At 49.2% G+C, this 24,551-nt stretch overlaps 1 protein-coding gene across 1 annotated transcript in view; it reads right to left on the bottom strand.

Annotated features, from left to right (window-relative positions):
* Positions 1-24,551, bottom strand: part of LOC147667184 (retinoid-inducible serine carboxypeptidase-like) — a 236,926-nt gene that overhangs the window by 136,884 nt on the left and 75,491 nt on the right. Inside the window, exon 8 of the mRNA XM_086948868.1 lies at positions 20,643-20,771. Within this exon, the coding sequence (XP_086804994.1) occupies positions 20,643-20,771 (129 nt within the window). The remainder of the gene's footprint in view (positions 1-20,642; positions 20,772-24,551) is intronic.

The raw sequence follows: 24,551 nt of genomic DNA, 5'->3' as shown, positions 1-24,551 counted from the left end.
TCCAAGTCGTTCAAAATGCTGCGCTCCGGCTGCTGTTTAACATACCCAGAAGATCTAGTGTCCGCCAACCTCTCAGAGATCTTCACTGGCTCCCAGTTGCCCAAAGGATCTTATTTAAGATCCTTGTGCTAGCTTATCGAGCACTCCATCTAACAGGTCCAACCTATCTGAGAAAAAGATGTTCCCTCTATGCTCCCAACCGCCCTCTTAGATCAAGTAATCTTCACCAAATGACTGTGCCAAAGTTTAAATATAGCAGGCTTGGTGGCCAATCCATCTCGGTTAGAGCAGCGAGAGCTTGGAATACCCTGCCTCTGCAGTTGAGAACAGCCCCTTCCATCATGGCATTCAGGAAAGGCCTAAAAACCCACCTCTTTAACACCACTGTATAATGACCATCTCTCCTCTGCATTTACTGTGATCTGCTCCCCTCTCTTCCGCGCCAGGATACTATACTATTTAGTAACAGAGCGCGCTACAAAAGCCTCTATAATAATGGGTTCGAAATCTAGCAGCTGACCGAGTGAGGTCCCTAAGAATGTGAATTTGAGCCAGTGGCCTTCTAGAGACACATGGTGAATGGGTTCATAGATGAAGGTTGAAGGATAAGTAGCTGAAGGTAATAGGTTTGAGGTGCGTGTGTTGTGCCCGTACGGCATGTACATGCCATAAAATGTCTTAATTGGCTTTGCCAAGTTAGCTTGCCCAGTAGCACTAGAGAGCGAGTGCAGGCAAAAGTATCTGAAAAAAAGATACTGAAATAACTATATGTATATTTTTATTCCTGTTTCGATCCCATGGTAGGGTGGCATACAAATGTAAGGGAGAGACTGGATACTACTGCTTGGGGCAAAAGGCTGACTAGCCATGCTTCTATTGATTCCTAGTCCCAATATGCATTGCTCAGCAGAACTTCAAATTAAGAATCTGTACAGATCAGGCTTGTCCTATACTCAAACCCTCTTTCCTGCTTCTGTATCTACCAAAGTGTGTATGAGTCATTAATCTATTTCCCAAACACAGGGCTCATGAAAAAGTTATTTTTTATTTTTTCCATCTGTCTCCCGTAAGTAACTCAAAATCAGAAAACATGAAATAATTTTAAACTAGTACTTTCTGACCTTAGATCTGACAGTTAAACCTAGAGCTAATACAGGAGAAAAGTGGTTTGATGCAGAATGCTCTAGTGCTCATCGTAATTTAGTTTGAGCACTAAAAACTAACCCAAGAGATAGGGATCAAATTGCTACCCTTAGGAAAGTATATAAAACCGCTCTACACACACGAAATGAGGAAATTAAAAATGAAGCCTTGAATGCCCTATTGACCGTGGCCATACTTAAGGACAGCTCTAAATTCTGGGCGATTGTTAATACTCCCCTTTTCTCGGGTCTCGAGAATGCTTGCATGGAAACTAATATCTCCGAGGAACAGTGGTTAACACATTTTGAGAAAATGTCTGGTTCGGGTGAGGAGCAGGGCCCTTTTTCAGTTGTAGATATAACTGGTGATCACCGTTTGTTGGCTTTTAACGAGGAGGAGATAGAAAAGGCCATAGTAGAGACATCGAGCAATAAGGCACCGGGCCCAGATTGTGTCCCAGCAGATATGTATAAAGGTGAAACAAAATTTTGGGCCAGGATCCTGGCAAATGTATTTAATGCCTCTGTACAGTAGGGGTTTCCAGGATCGTGGTCCAGGTCGATTATTATCCCAATATTTAAAAAGGGTCAGAGAGGGGACCCACGTTGCTATAGACCAATATCTTTAAATCGACTCTGCTGTTAAAATTTTAGGCAAAGTGATCTTGGAGAAACTTTCTGACTGGGTTAACGAGAAGGGGATTTTATCTATTCTCCAATACTGTTTCAGGCAGGGCCGTAGTACCATGGACCAGTGCCTCCACTTATATTTATTGATAAACAAATATACTGTAGCAAAGAAAGGTTCTTTGCACATGGATTTTATGGACCTTACTTCAGCCTTCAACCTGGTCAATAGAACTAAACTGTGGTTCATTTTATTAGATTTAGGAATTGATCCATGTCTGGTTCATTTTTTAGCTGAACTGCATAGGGATCTTACAGCAGCGGTTAGTGTTACCCAGGATGGCAAATGCACGAGTCACTTTAAGGCGGGGAAAGGTGTTTGGCAGGGGTGCATAATGGCACCCCTACTTTTTACACTTCGTATAAATGCCATAGAAAAAACCTTGTTTAAGGTTAGTCCGGATACGCCACGTGTAGGGGACAGGATTATTCCTGTCCTCCTATAAGCGGATGGTGCTGTGCTTCTTTCTCGCACGGCTATAGGCCTCCAGAGATTATTAGATTCATTTAGAGCGCATATGAAATCCCTGGACTTGGTAGTAAATATGTCCAAATCTCATGTTATGACAGCTGGATGCCATAACAGGAAAGTCAAAACTTTTTTCTGTAATGGGGCTGAGGTATCTAAAGTGTCTTCTTTCACATACCTGGGGGGTGTTATTTGATGAGAGGGTCCTGCGTTCCCCAATTTAGAGCAAAGAAAAACGCTGTGGTTAGATCAACATCAGCCTTAGTGGGGTTCTCACAGCGGTTGGGAGCACGGCCCTTTGATGAAATACTTGCTATTTATAGATCCAAATGTCTGGCAATCGCTACATATGGCGCTGCCATTTGGGGCTATAAATATCTACTTGGAGTACAGTTGGCTGAAAATACGTTTCTACGCACCCTCTTGTCGGTACCCCAATCTACCCCAACTTTTTCCACTCATCAGGAATTAGGCCTGGGTTATGTGACTGACCAGCTGAGATTGGCCCCGCTAGTTTGTTGGATTAAAACTTGGCCCAATCCCGAGATAACATTGAATAACCAAATCCTAAGGGATTGTATTGCCCTAGAGGAGGCTAGGAGAATTCCATGGCTGTCATACATTAAACTTATATTTTATAAACTGGGCGGATTGACATCTATAACAACCCAGATGGGATTGCAAAGGAAGATGTAAAATGGGTAAGATCACAGTTTCTGAATTTACAAATGATGGAGAGGGAGGAGCTAGAGTTACAAAAACCCTTGGTCAGGGCACACTTTTTATTTAATACCTCCCCTTTGATTGAACCTTATTTAAGAATTGTGACCAAACCATATCATTGATGGCTGTTGACGAGGTTCCGCTTTCACGTAATCCATTTTTCGCTGGGGAACCTTTCTGGATGGTGTAAACCAGAAGAGATAGTTGTGTATCAATGTGAGGATTGTTCTTTACAAGATACACTGCATTTCATAATGTTCTGTGGTTTTTAGGACTCCATTCGAAGGCGGTTTTTAGTTCCTCTCTTGAGAGGAAAGGGTTTTCAACAAGTTAGACCAGCTTTATTATATCTCCAAATGCTAGATGATGTATGGTCCATTTTTAATATTGCCAGTTTTTTGGTTGCTGTTGTGCGGTTAAGGAAAAAAAGATTTTCTAATGCTATTATGGTATGAATTATTTTAGAGCTGCAGTAAATGTGATCTATGTCTATTTTTATTAATCTTGAGATCCTGGTGAATTTTATAATATTGGATGACATCTTTGACTTTTTTAAATATGGTGCCTCACTCATGTAAATAATTGTGATTTTTAATGTAGGTTTCTTACTTATTATGATTTTAACTAATCGAATAAAGTGGTTTGACTGACTGACTTAATTTGAACTATTGGAGTGATCTTGCTGAATGCATAACAGCATCCACAAATTATTCTGTCTTTTTAAAAGTATCTGTTGGACAGGCCTCGTGAAGGGCCCGCTCCCTCCCCGCATGACAGAGCCCGGACACCGGCTCTCCCGGTGCCACCCGAAGAACGACACCGACGACCCACAGAAGCAACCCGCAACCCGTCCCCTACGGGACGCCTGCTCCCGGACATCTCTGTATCCCTGGCCCGGGCCACCGTCAGCACCATTGCCCGGCCCAGCCGCCATCTTGGACACTGCACCACGAGGCCGCCTGGCCTCAGCTCGACCCCAACCCTGGGCCTGGCCAGGCCCCGACATTCCGGCACCACCATCCACCCAGGAGGTGAACGGACCACTTGGCAGGTCAATGGGAGAGAGGAGTGTCGATGGTTCTCCCCCGCCAGGTGTCGATCGCCCCCAGCCTCCCCGGGCGCTGGCTCCACCCCCCTGCTGGGTGTCTGGACTCCCTCATCCCGGGCCTCCCGGCCTCCAAGTGCGAGGGTCCGGACATCAAAGGGCGCCAGACCTATAACTGGGGCAGCTCCAGAGCAGGAAGGCAGTTGTATCCTGGAGTCGAGAGACACCGTGAAGAACTCATCCTTGACGGACTGCTGGCGCTGCCGCAGCCCTGCCTTGTGAACCATTGTCCTGCCTGCTGGCGCTGGCACGGCTTTCTGCAACCTTCATCTTCGTTGGGACCTGCTGGCGCTGCCGCGGCCCTTTGCAACCTACATCCTCGTCGGGACCTGCTGGCGCTGCCGCGGCCCCTTTGCAACCTCCATCTTCGTCGGGGCCTGCTGGCGCTGCCGCGGCCCGTTGCAACCTACGTCCTCATCGGGACCTGCTGGCGCTGCCGCGGCCCGACCTTCTAGAACGCCGAGCTCGAGGATTGTGAGCTACCCATCACTCCATCTCAATACCAGATTGGTACCAAGACTGTCCCGCTACCCCCTTTCCCTTCCAGAGACTAGAATTGAGAGGATCCTCGTGTCCTGATCTCGTTGTACCGTAATACCTTGCTTCAAGAACTATATATAAAAAGCGTTAACCTTATCCTTGTGTGGTGTCCATCTGTGGGGGGGAAGTTACTTGTCTGTACGATCGCTGGAGACGGCTCTCCCCGGAGGCCTCTCCCCTTGTCCTCGGCCGACCCTCCAGGTCCCCGTCTAACAGCATCATATTGACCTGTAAAGCTCTTTGACACTGTTGGCCAATATAACACCCCTTGTGCATCACAGCACTCCTTCGCCTCTCTACTGGTTGTTGAAAGGCATGGAGATAGCATATTCTTCAAAGTTAAAGGAGGGATTTTGGAGAACCATTTTCAAGCAGTTTTTAGGTATGGAAATACCCATAAGACCTGGCTCTAAAATCACTATAACGGATAGCACAAAGTTGAGAAGCCTGACCATCCATTATCTATAGAAGAAACAAAATCTAAAACTCAGGATCTACTGAAGCAGCATATGAGCACTGAAGGCAGGCTCGGTAGTTCGATAAACAGAAAGATCAGTGATGGCATCTTTGCAGATGTTTTTACGAGAGAGGAGACTGCTTCTGCTTCTCTCCAACAATCCTACTGCAGAAAAAAGGTCATAATGAAGCCAGATGAACAGGACAAACGAGGGTCATGCTCTGCATATGATAATAACAGTGGAGAGGAGAAGGTGGGGTTTTCAGTCTAAGGTGTTATCAACAATTGCTTGGTTAAAGTAGTTCTTATGAGCCTACAGACATAAATTAGACCAGCAGAAGCAAGGAGACAGGAAATAAATCCAACCGATATACAATCCTCAGAGGTTTTCATCTAAAACTCAATCTGACAAGCGTGGAGAATCACGACGCGCGCACTTAGGACCTGGCCTCTCCGGACCCCGCCCGCTCCTGGTCTCTGGTGGTTGGTCGGGCGGACGGCCCAATCGGCGTCCGGCCGACCCATGTCAGCCCTGGCGATATCGCGTGACCCGAGGGTCAGGGGGTGGAGACTCTGGGCCTATTTAGGGTCAACTCCCTGTGACTGGGGTCTCTGTTCCCGCTATCACTCCTGGATACCCGACTGCTCACGCCGGCTCCTGGCCATTCTCGAGATCCAGGCCGGCTTTTCGAAATTCTAGAAGCAGAAGGACTGAGCATCGTTCGTGTAGCCAGGTAAGGGGTCGAGTGCCTCGGGGGCCTCGTGGGCAGCCGTGAGTCACGGTGGGTACAGGGTAGGGATTGGAGTGTCGCTGCCTTACGGGGCTTACGGCTGTGTGCGGGGTTCTTCGTGGTGCAGACTCCTGCCGGGCGGCGTGAACGGTGCTTAGGGGTGTGGAAACAGGGAACTCAGGGCGTGTTAGGTGCTATAGCGAGGTAGTGCGAAGCACGCGATAGTTAGCATGGCGCCAAAAAAGAGTGGACAAAAGCGAAAGGACTCTGAACCTGAATTAGCGCAGATTATGAAATTGCTGCTAAAAAAGTTGAGCAAGGAGACCCCCGATAGCGGGGACGAGAGTGATTCTTCCCGGGGGGAGCAGCCCAAAGTAGTAGAGCGGCCGCGCAGGGGGGTGCTACCGAAGGCTGCTTGTCCGCCATTAAAGAAGAAGGCCAAGGCGCAGCCAAAAGGGAAAGGGACGAAGAATAGGCCTAGCCCTGCCCGGGGGAAACAGGATGAGGGATCAGTAGGTCCCGTCCCCACTCCTCCTTTAGATGCAGAACGGGTCTTTCCTTCGGATCCTGAGCCGGGTGTGGTCATGCCAGCAGACCCAGTGGGGTCAGTTTTGTCTGAGATTAGGGAGGCGCTTAGGGCAATGGCGCCGGGAGGCGCGGTACCATTAGTCACGGTCCCTCCGGCGCCACTCCCACCACAGCCGGTGGCCGCAGTGGCAGCCGCTGGCGATCCGTTGGATAGCTTGCTGGCGTCAGTTTCCACCCTAGTGGGCCAATTATCAGCCCCGGAAAGGGTATTAGAGAGAGGGAGCGCTGGGGCGGCAGCACCGTGGGTGCCCCCGCAGGTCACAGAACAGGGCGCATTGCAGGATATTCAGAGGCAGTTGGCGCTTTTAGTCGAGTCGCGCAAAGCGTTGCCCAGCGTAGCGATTGGAGCACAGCCCCCCGCGACAGCGATAGCGGTGCCACCTACAGGAGGTAAGCCTGGTGACACTATGCTAAGGAGCAGCGAGGTGGGAACTAGTCAGGGGAACGTGTTGTCCCAGTCAGGGATGTTAGCTACGCATGTTAGTACGGATATGCGAGAGAAGATTTGGGGAGGTGCCTACGTAGATATATTCTCCCTTATCAGGCCGAAGAGGCGAGAAGAGGATTACAAGGACAGGGATGGGAAGGATCATTCCTTCCGAGATCGGAGACCTAGGATAGAGGAGACTATAACCAATTGGTTGTTCGGCTTTCACGTCTATGTCACGGTATTGTTGGAAAGAAGGCCAGAGTTGGCGATTCCGCTGGTATTTTATACTAATAAGATTGTAAAGGCACACGCCACTCATGGCGGTTCTGCCTGGCTGACATACGATAGGGAGTTTCGCTGGGCGAAGGAAGAAAACCCCTCCATTTGTTGGGATCAGGTTGAGGTAAATGCTTGGTTAGAGAGCATAAGCAATATGGAACACCCGGCTAGGCAGCCCTTTCGGACTTCCCAGGGAGGGCCGGGCGAGAAGAAAGTTACATGCTGGGCATTCAATGGTAAAGGGTGCACGTGGCCCCCTGGGCAGTGCAAGTTCAAGCACGCATGCGCCTACTGCGGTCACTAGTCCCATCCTGAGTCAAAGTGCAATAAGAAATCCAAAGAACGGGGGGGCAACGCCCCTAAGGATATCAAGCCTCCCCAAGTCTAATCTGCCTACTCCTGTTGACATTGAGAAACTGATCTTTTGGTTGGGCAGGTATCCGGATAGGGCAGCTGCCAGGATGTTGTTTGAAGGTTTTTCCAGCGGTTTTCGTATACCAGCATCGCATGTCCCTCCCATTACTCAGTGTAGGAACCAAGTTTCAGCAAGAACCCATCCCTCAGTAGTGGCCACAAAGGTAGAGAAAGAGCGGGCCTTAGGCCGAGAAGCAGGCCCGTTCCCGGCTCCTCCCTGGGAGAACCTTGTCTGCTCCCCTTTAGGAGTGGTGCCCAAAAAGGAACCGGGACAGTTCAGAATGATCCATAACTTATCCGCACCGAAAGGGGCATCGGTAAACGATGCCATCGACCCGGCGGTGTGCTCAGTGACGTACTCGTCCTTTGATGCCGCGGTTCAGAAAGTGAGGGAGCTAGGCCGAGGGGCGTTACTGGCAAAAACCGACATTGAGTCAGCATTCCGCTTGTTATCGGTACACCATGAGGATTACCATTTGTTAGGCTTTCAGGTCCAACAGCAATTTTATTACGACAGATGTATGCCTATGGGTTGTGCGGTCTCCTGCAAGTACTTTGAGACCTTTAGCTCCATGCTGCAATGGGTGTTTTCGCAAAAGTCAGGATGTACGGATGTGGTGCATTACTTAGATGATTTCATGGTAATGGGTCCCGCATCGTCTGATGCCTGCGCGTTGGCCCTAAGCCAGCTGGTGGCGATGTTAAAGGAATTTGGGGTGCCGCTGGCACCGAGCAAGACAGTCGGCCCTGACACGTGCATGTCCTTCCTGGGCATTGAAATTGACACAGTAGCAGGGGAATGTAGATTGCCAATGGATAAAGTAAAGGCCTTTTCCCTAGCCATTGAGGTAGCATTGGCATGTCCAAAGGTGACGTTGCACCAGTTACAAGTGCTTGTGGGGCAGCTAAACTTTGCTTTGCGGATCATTCCCATGGGACGCCCTTTCTCGAGGTCTATAGCCAGAGCGATGGTGGGTCTTACCCAGAAGCATCACCGGGTGAGGTTAAAAGCAGGGGTGAAGGAGGACCTCAAGGTGTGGCGGGATTTCCTGGCAGATTTCAACGGGCGGGTAGTGTGGCCAGCGCCGCCGGTGTCCAGTAAAGAACTGGGATTATACACCGATTCAGCTGGTAGTGTTGGTTTTGGGGCAATCTTGGGCCCTGCCTGGTGTGGGGCGGTCTGGCCAGCGGAGTGGCACGTAGCAGGCTTGACTAAGAATTTAGCCTTTTTAGAGCTCTTTCCCATCTGGGTGGCAGTTACGGTGTGGGCAGAGCTCTTCAGGGACAGGGTCGTGACCTTCTGGTCGGATAACATGGCAGTGGTCCAGGTTATCAATCTGCAAGGGGCGACTTGCCCACACGTGCTAAGGTTGCTGAAGTTGTTGGTGTTGGCATGCTTGAAATTGAATTTGACTTTTAAGGCTGCACATATACCTGGTGTTGATAACCATGCTGCTGACGCTTTGTCTCGTTCCACGTTGCAGGACTTCCGGAGGTTCCACCCGCAGGCGGAAGAGCGCATGACGACGTTCCCTACGTCACTGTGGAAAATTAGAGCCCCGCTTTAGCGGGGCTGGTAGGTGCTGCTCTGAGTGATCGCACCAAACGCGCCCATCAGTCGCAGTTTAATGTTTACAAATCATTTGTTGAACAGTTGGGTGCGGGGAGGGTCTTCTCAACTGAAACGATGTACGCCTTTTTACAGGTCCTGCGGGATCAGGGCAAAACAGTGTCCTATGCTAGGGCTTCCTTGGCAGCGATAGGCTTCTTTGCTAAACTGGCGGGGGAGCGGGATCCTGGGGCTTCATTGTTGATCAGGAAGGCCTTAGCGGGATGGGCCCGATTAGACGGGACATGGCGGGACTGTCGTAGGCCTTTGCATCTCCCGACCTTGATTGATATTTTGGGGGTACTGCCTGTTATTTGCCAGTCACCATTCGAGGGAATCATGCTGGGGGCGGCCTTTTGCCTGGCCTTTTACGGGGCCTTCCGCCTGGGTGAGATTGTGGGGGCCTCCAGAGTAGACCACGGGGGGGGGCCTGCAGCTCAAGGATATCTCCATTTCCCCGGGGGGCCTAGTAGTGCGGTTGAGACGATTCAAAACAGACCAAACAGGAAAGGGGGTCAACATTCAGTTGCGGCCTGCCCCAGGGATAGCTGTCTGCCCCGTATGCAGGCGTACCTGGCCCGACGCCCAGCAAGGGCGGGGGGGTCGGCTCTTTTCGTCCATGAAAACGGGGATTGCCTGTCGCAATACCAGTTTAAGGCAGTCTTTGGGTTGGCCCTGGGGAACTTGGGACTGGGAGCAGCGGGCTATTCTTCTCATTCCTTTAGGATTGGCGCCGCAACTTTAGCGGCAGGGGCGGGTCTGCCCCCCATCATGGTGAAAGGTGTAGGTTGCTGGACCTCTGATTGCTACAAACGATATGCGAGTCCTGAATTATTGTACTGCATATGTGTGCAGTGTCTAACGGTTCCATCTCTCTCCTTTTGATTAGTATGCCCGCTTCCGTGGTATGGGTAATCGGGCACTCTTTCGTGCGGCGGTGCGCTTGCAGGAAGAGAGGTGGTGAAACCGGCCGCATTGGGCGAGACCAAATTCGTATGGCATGGCGTTGGAGGGATGCGGATCCGACACTTGAGGCGGATCATCGAAGAGCTCAGGGCACGAGAGCACAAATCGCCGGATTGGATTATTCTGCATTTGGGAGGCAACGACATGGTCGACAGGGGGCGCTTGGCTGTCAAGGAAGCCCTACTAGCAGAGTTTGCCTGGATGGGACATGTGTTCCCATCAACGAAACTAGTCTGGTCTGGCATGATATCATGCAGGGCATGGGGCCCAGGAGTGCGTCCTAGATCTTTGAACGTCTCAGTGAGGCGATTGAACGGCGAACTAGCAAGGTTGTGCTCAGTGAAGGGCCGCTTGCGCTACCTCCAGAACCGGATGATTTCCGGAGAAGCAATGCACCACCAGGATGGGGTGCATTTGTCGGACTATGGAACAGATAAGTTTATCCAAGAACTCTGGTCATTTATTCTGAACGCAGGTGGGGAGGGTGTCAGACCTGTGGGCCTTGGCCACCCTTGTGGCGGAGAAGAGACCTGCGATCAGTAAATAGTGGCTAAACAAGATGGATGGGAGTCCGCTTGCCGGGCTCCATAGGCCAGCTCTGAGGGGGGGGTATGGCAAGCTCTCCACTGGGAGGAAGTGACCACCGGCTGGGGAGGCTAGGGCGACAGATTGAGACCTCCCGGGCGACCCTGGGCAGCCTGGTGGTCGAGAGGTGGGCCCCGGTAATGGCAGACAAGGATAGAAGGGCGGGACCCACAACTCTAAGGGGCAGGTGCACGGCACTTAGCGTAGGATACCCAGTTGCGAGATGCGAACCAGATGGTGTTCCTCCCTTAGGGTTGGGAAGGTGATCGAGCTGATATGCTCATGGAGCTGATATGCTCATAAATGTAGTTATGTTATAACTTGTGATTTTGATATGCATGTTATTGCTTGTCATGTTTATACAATGTGTGAATAAACATGGCCTTTTTAACCCCACCTGAATCTCTGGTTATTTCAAATGTGGGGATCTTGCATGTCTAGGGTAGTTAGGCGGCGGGGGCATATCTGGAGGGTACGGGTCCTATGACAAGCGTGGAGAATCACAACGCGCGCACTTAGGACCCGGCCTCTCCGGACCCCGCCCGCTCCTGGTCTCTGGTGGTTGGTCGGGCGGACGGCCTAATCGGCGTCCAGCCGACCCATGTCAGCCCTGGCGATATCGCGTGACCCGAGGCTCAGGGGGTGGAGACTCTGGGCCTATTTAGGGTCAACTCCCTGTGACTGGGGTCTCTGTTCCCGCTATCACTCCTGGATACCTGACTGCTCACACCGGCTCCTGGCCATTCTCGAGATCCAGGAGGGCTTTTCGAAATTCCCACCCACCCGTCCCTTAGATTAATGGTTTGAGGGGCGTTCTGCGGAGAAGAGACCTGCGATCAGTAAATAGTGGCTAAACAAGATGGATGGGAGCCCGCTTGCCGGGCTCCATAGACCAGCTCTGAGGGGGGATATGGCAAGCTCTCCACTGGAAGGAAGTGACCACCGGCTGGGGAGGCTAGGGTGACAGATTTCGAGGCCTCCCGGGCGACCCTGGGCAGCCTGGTGGTCGAGAGGTGGGCCCCGGTAATGGCGGACAAGGATAGAAGGGCGGGACCCACCACTCTAAGGGGCAGGTGCACGGCACTTGCCGTAGGATACCCAGTTTATTTATTTAATGCTCTTTGATGTAAGGGGACGTTGAGGTGAATTTGGGGATGGATAGTAGGGTTCTGGCCGCGGCGTTTTGCACCGTCTGGAGTTTATGGAGTACCTTTTCCTGAGCGTTCAGAAGAAGGGAGTTACAATAATCGGTTCTTGAGAATACTAAGGTGCTGATAAGTGTTTTGCCCGCGGACTGTGGTAAGTAAGGAAGTAGTTTTTTTATTTTTTTTAGGGTGTAGAAGGCAGATGATACCACAGCATTGGCGTGATGGAGGAAAGTCAACTTATTGTCGAATGTGACTCCCAAATTGCGGACCTTGACTACCGGTTGGGGGGGGGGGGGGACCCAACTGAGATGGCCACCACTGTGGGGACCATGCCGGCTGCAAGTTCCCGAATGTCATCACCTCCGTTTTATCGGAGTTTAGTTTGAGGCAGTTTGATGACATCCAGGAGCTTATCGCCTTCATTCCCTCTTGGAAGTTGGCTGCGACAGATGTTCCATTATTGTGCACCGATAATACTAGTTGAGTATCGTCGGCGTACGTTGTAAGGGTAATTCCATGCGATTTTATCACCCTCGCTAAGTCCGATACATAGATATTGAAAAGCGTCGGACTTAGCGAGGAGCCCTGTGGGACTCCGCATGGGAGGGAGAAGGTCTGGGAGGTGAAATTACCCATCTTGACTGTCTGGGGGCGATTGGCCAAGAATGAAGCAGTAAGATCTTTGGCCTTGCCTCTTATTCCTAAAGCCGAGACACGGTCGATCAGAGTGACATGATCGACCGTGTCAAATGCAGCAGAAAGGTCCAGAAGTATTAGGACCGCCGCTCCTCCCTTGTCCATCGTTGCTCTGATTTCATCTGCAGCTTTAAGCAGTGCTGTCTCCGTTCCGTGCCCCTGTCTGAAGCCAAACTGGGTGTCATCAAGTAGATCGTTGTCGTTAATGAATTTCGAAAGTTGGATGTTCATTGTTTTTTCGAAGATCTTGGCTGGGAAGGGGAGACAGGCGATAGGTCTTTAACTGGCAGGGAGAAGAGGGTCCAGAGTTGGCTTTTTTAGAAGTGGCTTAATGATAGCCTCCTTCCAAACCGATGGATAGATGCCTGTTAAAAACATGGCATTGCAGATAGTAGACAACGCGGGAGAAATTGCTTCTGGGATGAGATTCAGAATAGCTGGGGGACATGGGTCGAGGGGGGATCCAGATTTGGTGCTGGCTACCAGATGTTGAATATGTTCCCGGTTGATGGTATCGAAAGATGAAAAGATGGGAGGAGTATTGATGGGAAGTGCCACAGGGGAGGGGGAAGGGGAGGAATGAGAGAAGGTGAGGAAAATGGAACTAACCTTCTCCTCAAAGAAGCTGGCCAGAGCGTCCGATAGAGACTGAGAGCCTTCTAGGCGCGGGGCGGGATGCGAGATGCGAATCAAATGGTGTTCCTCCCTTAGGGTTGGGAAGGTGATCGAGCTGATATGCTCATGGAGCTGATATGCTCATAAATGTAGTTATGTTATAACTTGTGATTTTGATATGCATGTTATTGCTTGTCATGTTTATACAATGTGTGAATAAACATGGCCTTTTTAACCCCATCTGAATCTCTGGTGATTTCAAATGTGGGGATCTTGCATGTCTAGGGTAGTTGGGCGGCGGGGGCATATCTGGAGGGTACTGGTCCTATTAGGGAACGCCTTGCGGGCTAAAACCCTCACCACTAATTTCAGAGAATACCTTCTCCTCCCAACTACTACAACCCTTACAAGGCCCCTTTGATGGATTACCACAAAATGGTAGCAAGAGGCACAAACTCATACCCCCTGCTGAGATTCAACCATGATTTGGGTATCAATCAACTTCAAGAAATGTGTTCCACATGTACGTTTCAAATGCATTGTGCAGACATTTGTTAGCGTTGATCCTGCTATCTTTTTCTACAAATGTAACTTTTTGCAGAACAAACAACTGGGCATGACCGAATTGTATGTTTAAAACCTGCCTCTATCCTCCCTGTAGTCTTTTATGGTAAGAGCCTGACATTTCTATCAGACAAATTTGAGCAGTATGTGCGAGACAACACCTCAGATCAAAGTGCAAACTGGAGGGCATTTTCAAGACAGATGACTACTTAAGGTGCAAGGAGCTACACTTTGGAATTCTATGGCAGGACCGGAGGCTCGGATTATGCTTTTCTTTCTCTGCCATTTATTAAAATACAAAAACACAGCAGCCCAAGAAAAGCTCTTATTGGAACAAAAAATCATCTATTTCAAGAAAAACTTGTGAAAAACCACCAAGTATTATAAATTTAGTGCAAACATCTCAGACTTTAACTACAAGTCCCAACACTCCAACATGTAAGGACCCGAGGGTAGTCCTTTCACAGTGTCCATTATCCTTAGATAGGAAGTCCCCTCTCCCTGTCCTTCCTCTTTCTTCGCTGCTCACGCAGCCAGTTAAGTGTTTTCTCTTTGCTCTTGGGTTTTTTGTTGGGTTTGCCTCACATTTGGGGTTTCCTGGTTCATCTTTCGGGGTCTGAAGAAGCGCTGTGGCAGCTTTTTCTTTTCAGAGCCCCGAGGGCGTCACGGGAGCTGTTTTTCCGCTCCTTTCGCGACTTCTATTCCCGTTGTTGTTGCGCGGCGTGTATCAGCCGCTAGAGGGCACTGTGGCGTCACGTTGGTCTTCAGCGCGGTTTTCTCCTCAGAGGAGCCGCGCTGAGGAGACCAACGAACGCGGAGCCTTGCCCTCGTGCCCCCTCAATTACGCCCAGTTCTGTCTGGGTCTCTAGCCCTGATTCAGTGATTTTATTCACTTCTACGCCCTGTTGAGAGTCTGTATTGCGGTTTTACCGCGTTTCTGCCGGTGGTGCCGGTTTGAGGACTCCTTAGCTCCTGGTGTGGTAGCTCGCTGTGGGGGGTGGGGGGGCAGACCTGGTACGTTGTGGTGGGTCAGCGCGCTGTGAGGGGTCTGAGTGCGCCCTAATTGCGGTCAGTCCCTGACGCCCAAAAGCTGTGCAGTGCTTCGGTCTGTCTGAATACTTATTGACCTCCACTTTGCTGGGGCAGTGTTTGGGAGCCCTTTGGGTGTCTCTAGGTCACGTGTACGGGGGGTTGTCTCTCAGGGTGACTTTAATCATGGAGGATGAGTACTATGAAGAGTCCCATTCTTACCTGAATGATGAGGAGTTCTATCAAGCGGTTGATAGTTCTATTTACAGGTGTGTGACTGAGGTGGTTGGCCCTATGGAGGACCGCCTTTCAGAGCGCATTGTAGAGAAGTGCGCCAAGCTGGCTCGCGCTGACCTTACAGGCCCTTCAGGGGAGGGTCCCCCATCCCCAAAGAAACCTTGCAGGGAAGGGCCTTCGGAGTGTGCCCAAGGGGTGGATAAGGGCGCCTTTGAGTGTCTTAGGGACGCATTCTTAGCTAAAGCGACCGCGCCCCCCCGCGGAGCAGCCCGCTGCCCCTGTCCCGGTGGCACCTTCTGAGGTTGCACCTTCTTCTCCTGACAGGGATTCCCCGGATTCGGATGATGATGGTGAGTCGGACCGTTCCTGGCGTCCTTCGGGCTCGGTTGCGGAGTTGCCTCGGGATAGCTCGGGCATGCTGGACCTGGATGAAATTATTCATCCGCGGTCAGCTGCGTGGGCCTGGGCGACAAGGTAGCCAAGTTCGTTGCGAGCAGGCTACGCAAACCACTGGAAAAGGAGGCCAGAGGTTGTTTACGGGGGGAATGCCCTAGACCATCTTTAGAAGGCAAAGTGGCCATGACTCCAGACCTTGATGCCAAGATGGCGACATTTTTGGCAAAGTTCATGAAGGACCCGCGCAAGGGCATAGACCGTTCTTGGCGGTCCTGTCAAGATAAGTTGTTGGGCCCAGTGGGTCCGATCACTAACATACTAGATATGGGGGAGGAAGCAAAGGTCACGGGTGCAACCATTTCCCCTGAGGTGCTGTCTAATTGGGCGCAGAGGGTGGTTATTTTCTTGGGTAACGCCAACTGCACCCTATCGACGGAACGCCGACGGTCCTTTTTAATTAAGCTTGACCCGAAGCTAGGGGACCTAGCCTTTTCGGAGGCGGGGGCTGTGGCCCAAGGGGGTCTCTTTGGCGAGCCCTTCATTAAGGAGTTGGGCAAATTCGTCTCCACCTTTACCGCGCTGGACAAGGCACAATCCAGCATTAAACGCGTTTTCCAACAGCGTTTTTCCTCCGGGGCTGGTCGCAGCAGGGGCTGTGCGACCGGCCGTGGTGGACAGAATGCCGCCAACAGAGGGCAAGGCTCCGGACGAGGGCAGTATAATACATCTGCCAACTATACAAACTTCTATCCCACCAGAGGACAGCGCTTCGGAGGTCGCGGCTTCAGGAAGGGTGCCAGAAACAACTCCGCTACCGGTGAGTGTAATTCCTGCGGACCAGGTTCGTGTTGGCGGCCGATTAGCGGCCTTCTGGGGGGAGTGGGCACATCTCACAGCAGACGCGTGGGTGTTACAAACCGTCCGCGGTTTCCATATAGAATTCTACGATCAGCCTTTTCAGGTAAGTGCCCCTCCTCCGATGGTGTTCTCAGAGTCCGATGCGTTGTTGATAGACGAAGAGGTCGCGGACTTGCTTCGCAAAGGGGCCGTTCGTCGTTCAACAAGTCATCCCTTGGGGTTCATCAGCAACCTGTTTCTTGTGGACAAGCCCGGCGGAGGCCTTCGCCCAGTCATTAATCTCAGAGAGTTCAACGGGTGGCTGGTGTATCGCCACTTCAAGATGGAGGGGATCCATCTTTTGAGCGACATTCTTCTCTCACAGGACTGGTTGGTGCGGTTGGATTTAAAGGACGCCTATCTGGTGGTTCCCATTCATCCCCCGCACCGTCGCTTCCTGCAGTTTGTCTGGAAGGGTCAGGTGTTCGAGTTTGTGGCCCTTCCTTTCGGTCTGTCTTCCGCTCCGTGGTGCTTCACGAAAGTGTTGCACCCGGTGATAGAGTTTTTGCGCGGTCAAGGCATTCGACTCATCGTCTACTTGGACGACATTTTGCTTTTAGACCAATGCGCTCAGAGGCTGCGAATGCAGTTGCAGCTAACGGTGTCACTTTAACAGAAGCTGGGGTTTGTTATCAACGAGGCCAAGTCGGTTCCTGTTCCCTCTCAACGGATAGAGTTCTTGGGTTTCATCATAGACTCTGTCGAATCCAACCTCAGTCTTCCAGCCCGCAAATTGTCCAAGATGTAAATGTGTTAAATGTAAATGTGTTGTATTTGTATAGATCCGGCATGTGTTGCGGCAGACGGTGGGGAGATCCCACACGTCTTTGAGGCAGATCGCCAGAGTGGTGGGCCTTTTGTTATCATCCATTCAGGCGATTTTCCCAGGGCCGCTTCATTACAGGGCCCTCCAACGCCTCAAAGCTTTTCATTTGCGCAGAGGTTTGTCTTACGATCAAGTAGTTCCTCTCTCGGAAGACGTAAAGGAGGAGATGATGTGGTGGCTTTCACACATGGAGGCCTGGAAAGGTCGAGCGATTTTTGGGTTGGTCCCGGATTTGGTTATCGAATCCGATGGCAGCGGAGCCGGTTGGGGCGCACGCTGCGGAGAGTTTTCCACAGGCGGCGCCTGGTCGCCAGAGGTGCAGAGGTTGCACATCAACTGTCGAACTCTTGGCGGGGTCCTTTGCCGTTCGTTGCTGGACCAAGGATTCGGTGCAGTCGTGCGTCCTGCTGAAGATGGACAACGTCTCAGCCGTGCGGTATGTAAACCATTTGGGAGGTTCTCGGTCTTGTGCGCTAGCGAATCTAGCGAAGGAGTTTTGGACCTATTGCCTGGACAATCATGTGTCAGTACAGGCAGAGTACTTACCGGGCCAGTCCAATCAGGTGGCGGACTGGCACTCCAGATATCTGCGGGATTTCAGTCAGTGGAAGCTAGATGTTCAGGTTTTTCAAATGGTTGAACAACCTTTGGGGGTCCTTTTTCGATCGACCTCTTTGCCTCTCGGTTGGACCATCAACTCCTGAGGTTCTTCAGTTGGAGGCCGGATCCGGCAGCGGAAGCCAAGGATGCGTTTCTTCAGGACTGGAGCCGGGAGTCTCCTTATGCGTTTCCTCCCTTCTCCATGATAACGAGAACGGTGGCTCAGCTTCGCCGTCAAAGGGGGGAGCTGGTCCTAGTGACACCTTTCTGGAGGTCTCAAGTGTGGTTTCCAGTTCTACTGGAACTTTTTTAGAATTCTCTAATCCTACTCCCCTAGTTTCCTCACCTGCTTCTCAGTCCAGATCAGGAACCTCATCACCTCCTCGTGCAGGGTTCTCTCCACCTCATGGTGTGGAGGCTTTCAGGGGACGCTGGTCGCTCCCAGGGCTTTCGCGACCGGCTGAAGGACTTTTGTCTAAAGCCTGGGTTCCCAGTACGTCGAAGCGCTACAAATCCGCTTGGACTAAGTGGGTGCGTTAGTGTCTTCGACGAGGTCTGAATCCCTTGGTCGCAGGAGTGGTTCCCATCCTAAACTTTCTAGCGGAATTGGCTACGGCGGGTTTGGCATATCGCACAATTAATGCCATGCGTTCAGCGATTTCTGCTGCGCATCTGCCGGTGGACGGTTCCCCTGTGGGTGAGCATCCTTATGTGTGCAGGCTCTTACGAGGAATCCGGTTGTCCTTGCCTCCGGAACCTCGTTACTCCGTCCTCTGGGACGTGAATGTAGTGTTGAACTTGTTTCTATCCTGGCAGGCTAATAGATACTTGTCTTTAAAGGAGCTTTCGGCCAAATTGGCCATGCTGTTATGCTTGGTGTCGTGTCGCAGAGTGTCAGATGTTCGAGCACTGTATGTGTCCGCACGGGTGTTTTCGCCTGAGGGCGTCACCTTTACGGTTGGCCACCGTACGAAATTGGCTCCAGGACGATTACGTATCCTGCTTTCGTGGGTGTTCCAAAATTGTGTGTTGTGCACTGTTTGAAAGCGTATGAGGACATCACTTGGGATCTCCGCCCTCCGAGCGAACGTCAGTTGTTGATTGCCTTGCGAAAGCCACACCATGCAGTCTCTTCCCCCACCATTGCCAGGTGGGTGCGCTGGGTCATGCAGGAAGCAGGCATAGATACTAAACGTTTCGGAGCTCATTCTGCCAGAGGGGCCATGGCCTCTAAGGCTTTTGCAGTAGGTGCACGATTGGAAGACTTGATGCGAGCAGCGGATTGGTCTTCAGAGTCCACTTTTAAGAAGTTTTACTTCAAGCCAGTGGTGGATATTGCCCGTTTGGTGGTGAGTAAGCTTTAAACTAGCATAATCCGAGCCTCCGGTCCTGCCATAGAATCGAAATTTGCCTAGCTAGTGTAACAGTAAGTTTCAATTCTATTAAGGACACGGAGGCGAGGATTATCCCACCCAGATCGTCCACAAGTGGCGCCCCACCCGTATTTCAGTAAGTACGTAGGTTTCCAGTTTTCGGTACTGTTGAATTCATGCCTGATGTTGTGTCTGCTTATTTTTGCTGACATGCATCTTGTTGTACAACGCTGACGCAGATGTGTTTTCTCACTAGGAAATGATGGTGCCAAGCAGGACCAGTGAAGATGAAGCGTAATTCGCAAAGAAAGAGGAAGGACAGAGAGAGGGGACTTCCTATCTAAGGATAATGGACACTGTGAAAGGACTACCCTCGGGTCCTTACAAGTTGGAGTGTTGGGACTTGTAGTTAAAGTCTGAGACGTTTGCACTAAATTTATAATACTTGGTGGTTTTTCACAAGTTTTTCTTGAAATAGATGATTTTTTGTTCCAATAAGAGCTTTTCTTGGGCTGCTGTGTTTTTGTATTTTAATAAATGGTGGAGAAAGAAAAGCATAATCCTCGCCTCCGTGTCCTTAATAGAATTGAAACTTACCGTTACACTAGCTAGGCAAATTTCGATTCACAACCTTTTCACCTAAAAGCAGAGGCCAATCTGTTTCGTTTAGGACGTCCCTAGTAAATCGTGATCAGCTTTTTTGGTCGATTAGTTAATCTCTCAGTAAGCATGTTAAATTGAGACATTATATAGTGCCAGAAGGCTAAGTAATAGGAGTGAATTTGCACTATACTCCTCCCCTCCCCCCTCAAAAAACGAGAAAATGTGGAGGTATACTAGTGAACAACGCTTAACTTGTTCTGTAGTGTCAAACAGCAGACCTCCTGCAAAGGTTAATTTAAGATTGCAGGCAATGTGACGCAAAGAAGAAATGAAAATGGCATAAAGCACATGACTATTTTTTTTAACAAAACTTCAATTACAAAAAATGATATACCTTCACACTCAAGTAATCAGAATGATTGTGTGAGCTGGGCAATATTTAAGTAACAGGTCAAGTGATCAGTCAGACATCTACAAAAGAGAGAATAGGGTGCAAGTGATACATTGGAGGTGACAAAGAAATGCAGTCTAAAAAAAAAAGTGGTGTGAACCAGCAAGGTGTATGAAGCAGAGAGAATGCAATTGTTACAAGTTGCACTAAACACAAAGACAACAGCATTCATCAGAAGGCTAAGAAAGCCTATAAATATTCCTTGTTATTTGTAGACATCTTTGTGTAAATCACACACATTAATATACAAGAGAGATTTCAAAGAAACTGATATTGTTCCAGTTTCTTATCCAAAATTCTAATTATACATAAAGTTAGAAAACTGAATTCCAGACAATGTAAATTCTGCCATAAATGAGAATTGAAGATTGTAGTATGTAATTTTATCAATTTAGCATCTTAAACCACTCAAATATGTAGCATCTATAAAGTCTTTACTTTTTAAAGACTGAACTCTACGAATTTAATAAACACAATCTTACTTCCTCGATCACATCTTCAGTTTGACTCCACAAGTTAGTGGCTTCCAGGTACTTCCCTTTGTTTATGGCATCCATGACTTCATTTGCAATTTCAGTGACCTCGCCCAGGCCTTCATCATCAAGAAGAGACTGAAATACAATACAATCACGGCACTAAAATGAATACGAAGTAATCGCTTACTGCAATACTTCACAGGAGAGTGAAATCCTTATTGACACACACATTCTATGTTGTTAAAATGTGCTCAAAATACGACCAACATGCTTAATGTTTTTTCTATTTAAAAGATTTCAGCAAGCGGAGTATATAGGAAATGTAAGTAAAAGAACTAGTCATAATTCTGACAAAGAAGACTTTTTCTCTTAAAGCTTTACAGTGCAAACCTGCCATCATTACATACGAGGCAAAAGTAGAACTATCCTTCACCTATTTAAAATTAAAAATCGGATATAAAAAGTTATTAGGCTGTACTACTAATTCTACCATGTGGGTAAAGGCATATTATTTTGACACGCATTAGTTATCTTAAGGCTCTAAAGACCTTTTTGAAAATGTTCTGCCACTTTAATACATCAACCGCATTTTGTTCCCAAATTATCACCATCATTACATAAAACTATATCAACTAATGAAAATAATCTATCAATACATTGTTATTTTCTTTTTACTAACCAGCGGAGCCACTTTGTGTTTTTACATTCAAACATACAGCAACCAATAGTCAACAGTAAACCCTGGGTCCGAGCTCAGCCACAGAGCAATTATTTCCCCACTACAAGTAGGTTACAACAGTTATAAATCAGTTATGAAATTAGAACATTCAGTTTGAATGGGAGCACCACCCATACCGTTATCCAGCATCTTTCGAGCTGGGATACAGTTTACAATGGAGGGTACAATATAAAAAGTTCTCACATGATGCCTCAATGGGATCTCTCATCTGATTTATCTAATAATTTTCTCCACACAGGCATTCCATATTGCGTATGTTAACCCCCCATTCAAACTCTGGGATATACGTAGTGTGTCTATTTCCGAATATGGTGTCTCTTTTTCAGTCTCTCTGCCACATGAGCAAAGGTGGAATGGTAAGAGCCTTCCACGCCATAGCGATGAGTCTCTTTGCAAGTCTCCAGGCGAAGCCTATGAATCTGCACAGATCGTTCATCCTCTGTGTGTACTATCAGACCTAAAAGACATGGTAGCGACTCTTTCGGTACCATCCTACCAGTTTGATCTGCCGCACATTCTAGCACTCTCCACCAAAAATGTTATGTTATGGCTCATTGCCATACCGTATGGAAACATTTGCCTTGATACCTGTACATCTTCGGAGAGAGCGTTAACAGGCCTGGATGCATACGACCTATGATTTTCAGGGTCAGATACATGTGGTAGATGCAGTTGAATTAAGTGTATTTTAGTGTGGCATTTCTCATAACCCAAAAATCTTTTCCAATTTTGTCTTAGAAAAGACTTCATTATAGGGGTCTCCCACCATTTTTTAAGGAACACCAACCAAATGCTGCATTACTGAGATTGCCATCCTGCCCATATCAGGACTCAAAAGCATGTGCAGCTTTTATGAGGTGCTAGGTACCTCATGAAATTTTCCACAGTTCTGGATAATTTTCAATGGCCCAGTCCTATTATGCAAAGAACCCGTTGTCAAAAATGTAATTTCAGTTCAGGTTCGCTTTAGCCTAGGGCATATTTTATAAGAAATAGCTAAGCTTACACAATAGGATCGGAGATAATTAAGTGCATCATTGGCATATAAAAGTATAATGTGTAAGCTACCATCTATGCCTATTCACCACTCGGGGCCTCTCGTCCTCAGCAGCCATGATGGCAGGTCCACAGCAAGTGCAAAGATGATGGAAAATAATGGGCACCCTGACTAGCACCCTTCCCTGCATTTATCTTTTCTGAGATCACTCTGCTCCTATAGGCCTTTGGGGAATTCTTCCTGCCTTAGCACCCTCTTAATTCTGGTGGTTTTGATGTACTACATTTGATACAACCACAATTTCTCTGGCAGCCTGTTCCTTGGTGGGTCTGCCTACATGCTCCTATTAGATCACCTTCTTCTTTGCGATGACCATCCAGAGTCACGCTTGTCTGTTGTGACAACATCCCTGTTGGACTCCAGCAATGCCCAGGCCTCTGTTGTGGTCAGGAAGAAGCAGACTTTATCCCCATCTTTCAGTCAGAGTTTAGTGCATACGTGCATAACATACATCTATTTGATGCAGTAATTCGTTTTAACTAGATAAAAGATTCCCTTTTCCTCTGAACATCTGTATGTAGTCCATAAGTAAGTTTTCTTTATTGTTCTCCGTAGTCCAGAGTGATTTCTTCTTTGAGACTTTAACAATGTGATCTCTATCACAACAGTTGAATAGTCTCGCCACTACTGGTCTGAGAGGGGCTACCAGGGACGTACCACAGGAGGGTACCCTGTGCGCCTGGTCCACAGAGAAAAAAGGGAGATACTTTACCTTTCAGCATGTTTGGGCCAGCCAGTGCTCAATAAACCGTTCCATGCTCAGCCCTTCAGCTCATTCCAGCAAGCCTACAATTCTTATATTGCTACGACATGAGCGGCTTTCTCCGTCACCCGCCTTCATTTTAAGAAATCAAACTTCTTTTTGGACTTTAGGTTGGGTCTGCATATCTTTCACAGATTGTCTTATTGCAGTCACATTTGATTCTTGGCTCTCCGCCCTCTACATTTATTTTCTTATGATCTGCTAGAAGCAATCCCACTTCCACTGTAACTGCATCAATCTAAGGTTCAGTGTTGGATTTAATGTCCATATACTAAGATTTTGTCAAACTTGCCAGTGTTCCTGCAGGGTCTTCTATCTATACTACTATTATAAAGCGAGAACAGAAACCTTTTGGCAAGGTAAACTCGGGAACCACAGCGCCAATCCACACACCCAATACATTGTTGGAATCCTCAGGGTGTGTAGATGGACATAGGCGACATAAAATTAAAAAAAAACGTAAATTGAAAAATTAAAATTTACAAACAAAGTAGTCCCCTAAAACTAGCGCCGGCCGCGATGTAGCGCTGACCGTGACCTAGATGTGCGTGATGACGACAGGCGGGGAAGAGCGGTGACGAGCAGCGAAGAGTGGCGGTGAAGTCCGGACCTCCGGGAGGAGCAGCGGTTCAGGTAAGGCGAGGCGGGAGGCGGTCTGAGCAATGTCGGGGCGGGCAGGGGCCCGGGAGTGGCGGTCAAGTCCGGAGCGGCTCAGGTAAGGCAGAGGCGGGAGGCAGGCAGGCGGGAGGCAGGCGGGCGGGAGGCAGGCGGGCGGGGGGCAGTCTAGGCAATGTCGGGGCGGGCGGGGGTCGGGGTACCCGGCCGGGACTGCACAAAAACAGAAAATTATGCCCCCTTCTGCCCCGGGCAACGCAAGGGCGGGCTGCTAGTATATGGCTAAAGGGGGCATTCACATCATCACTATTTGCGCATTATGTTAACCCATCATCAGGCAAACCACCAGCCTTGGAATTATTTGGCTTCACCATGGTGAGTTCCTTACGAGGTCCACCTTTACTCTACCAGCCACGTGTCTGACTGCCAGACCCATTTAGTTGTAGAGTCAGTGTGCAATAGGTCTCCCTCTCCTATGACAAACCTCTCAGTGGTACTCAATCAGTTAAGAGATCGAGGAGGAGCGGATTATTACTGTGGTGCGAGTGACCTCATTAATTTGATAGGCTGAATGTGGTGTTTTGCATCAAGTCAACCTAGCCTTTGAGGTATTTCATAGAGGATGATCAAGCTTCCACCTTGATGTGTCCATCGCTCTTTATACGTATTCTGAATAGGATCAGTATTGGCTGTGGGGGAGAGTAGTAATGGGCTCAGGAGTAATTATGTTCAGGCTGATCT

Source organism: Lissotriton vulgaris, unplaced genomic scaffold, assembly GCF_964263255.1.
Source record: "Lissotriton vulgaris unplaced genomic scaffold, aLisVul1.2 SCAFFOLD_1428, whole genome shotgun sequence".
Lineage (NCBI taxonomy): Eukaryota > Metazoa > Chordata > Amphibia > Caudata > Salamandridae > Lissotriton > Lissotriton vulgaris.
Note: the sequence above shows the minus strand (reverse complement) of the source record. Positions and strands in the feature narration are given on the sequence as shown.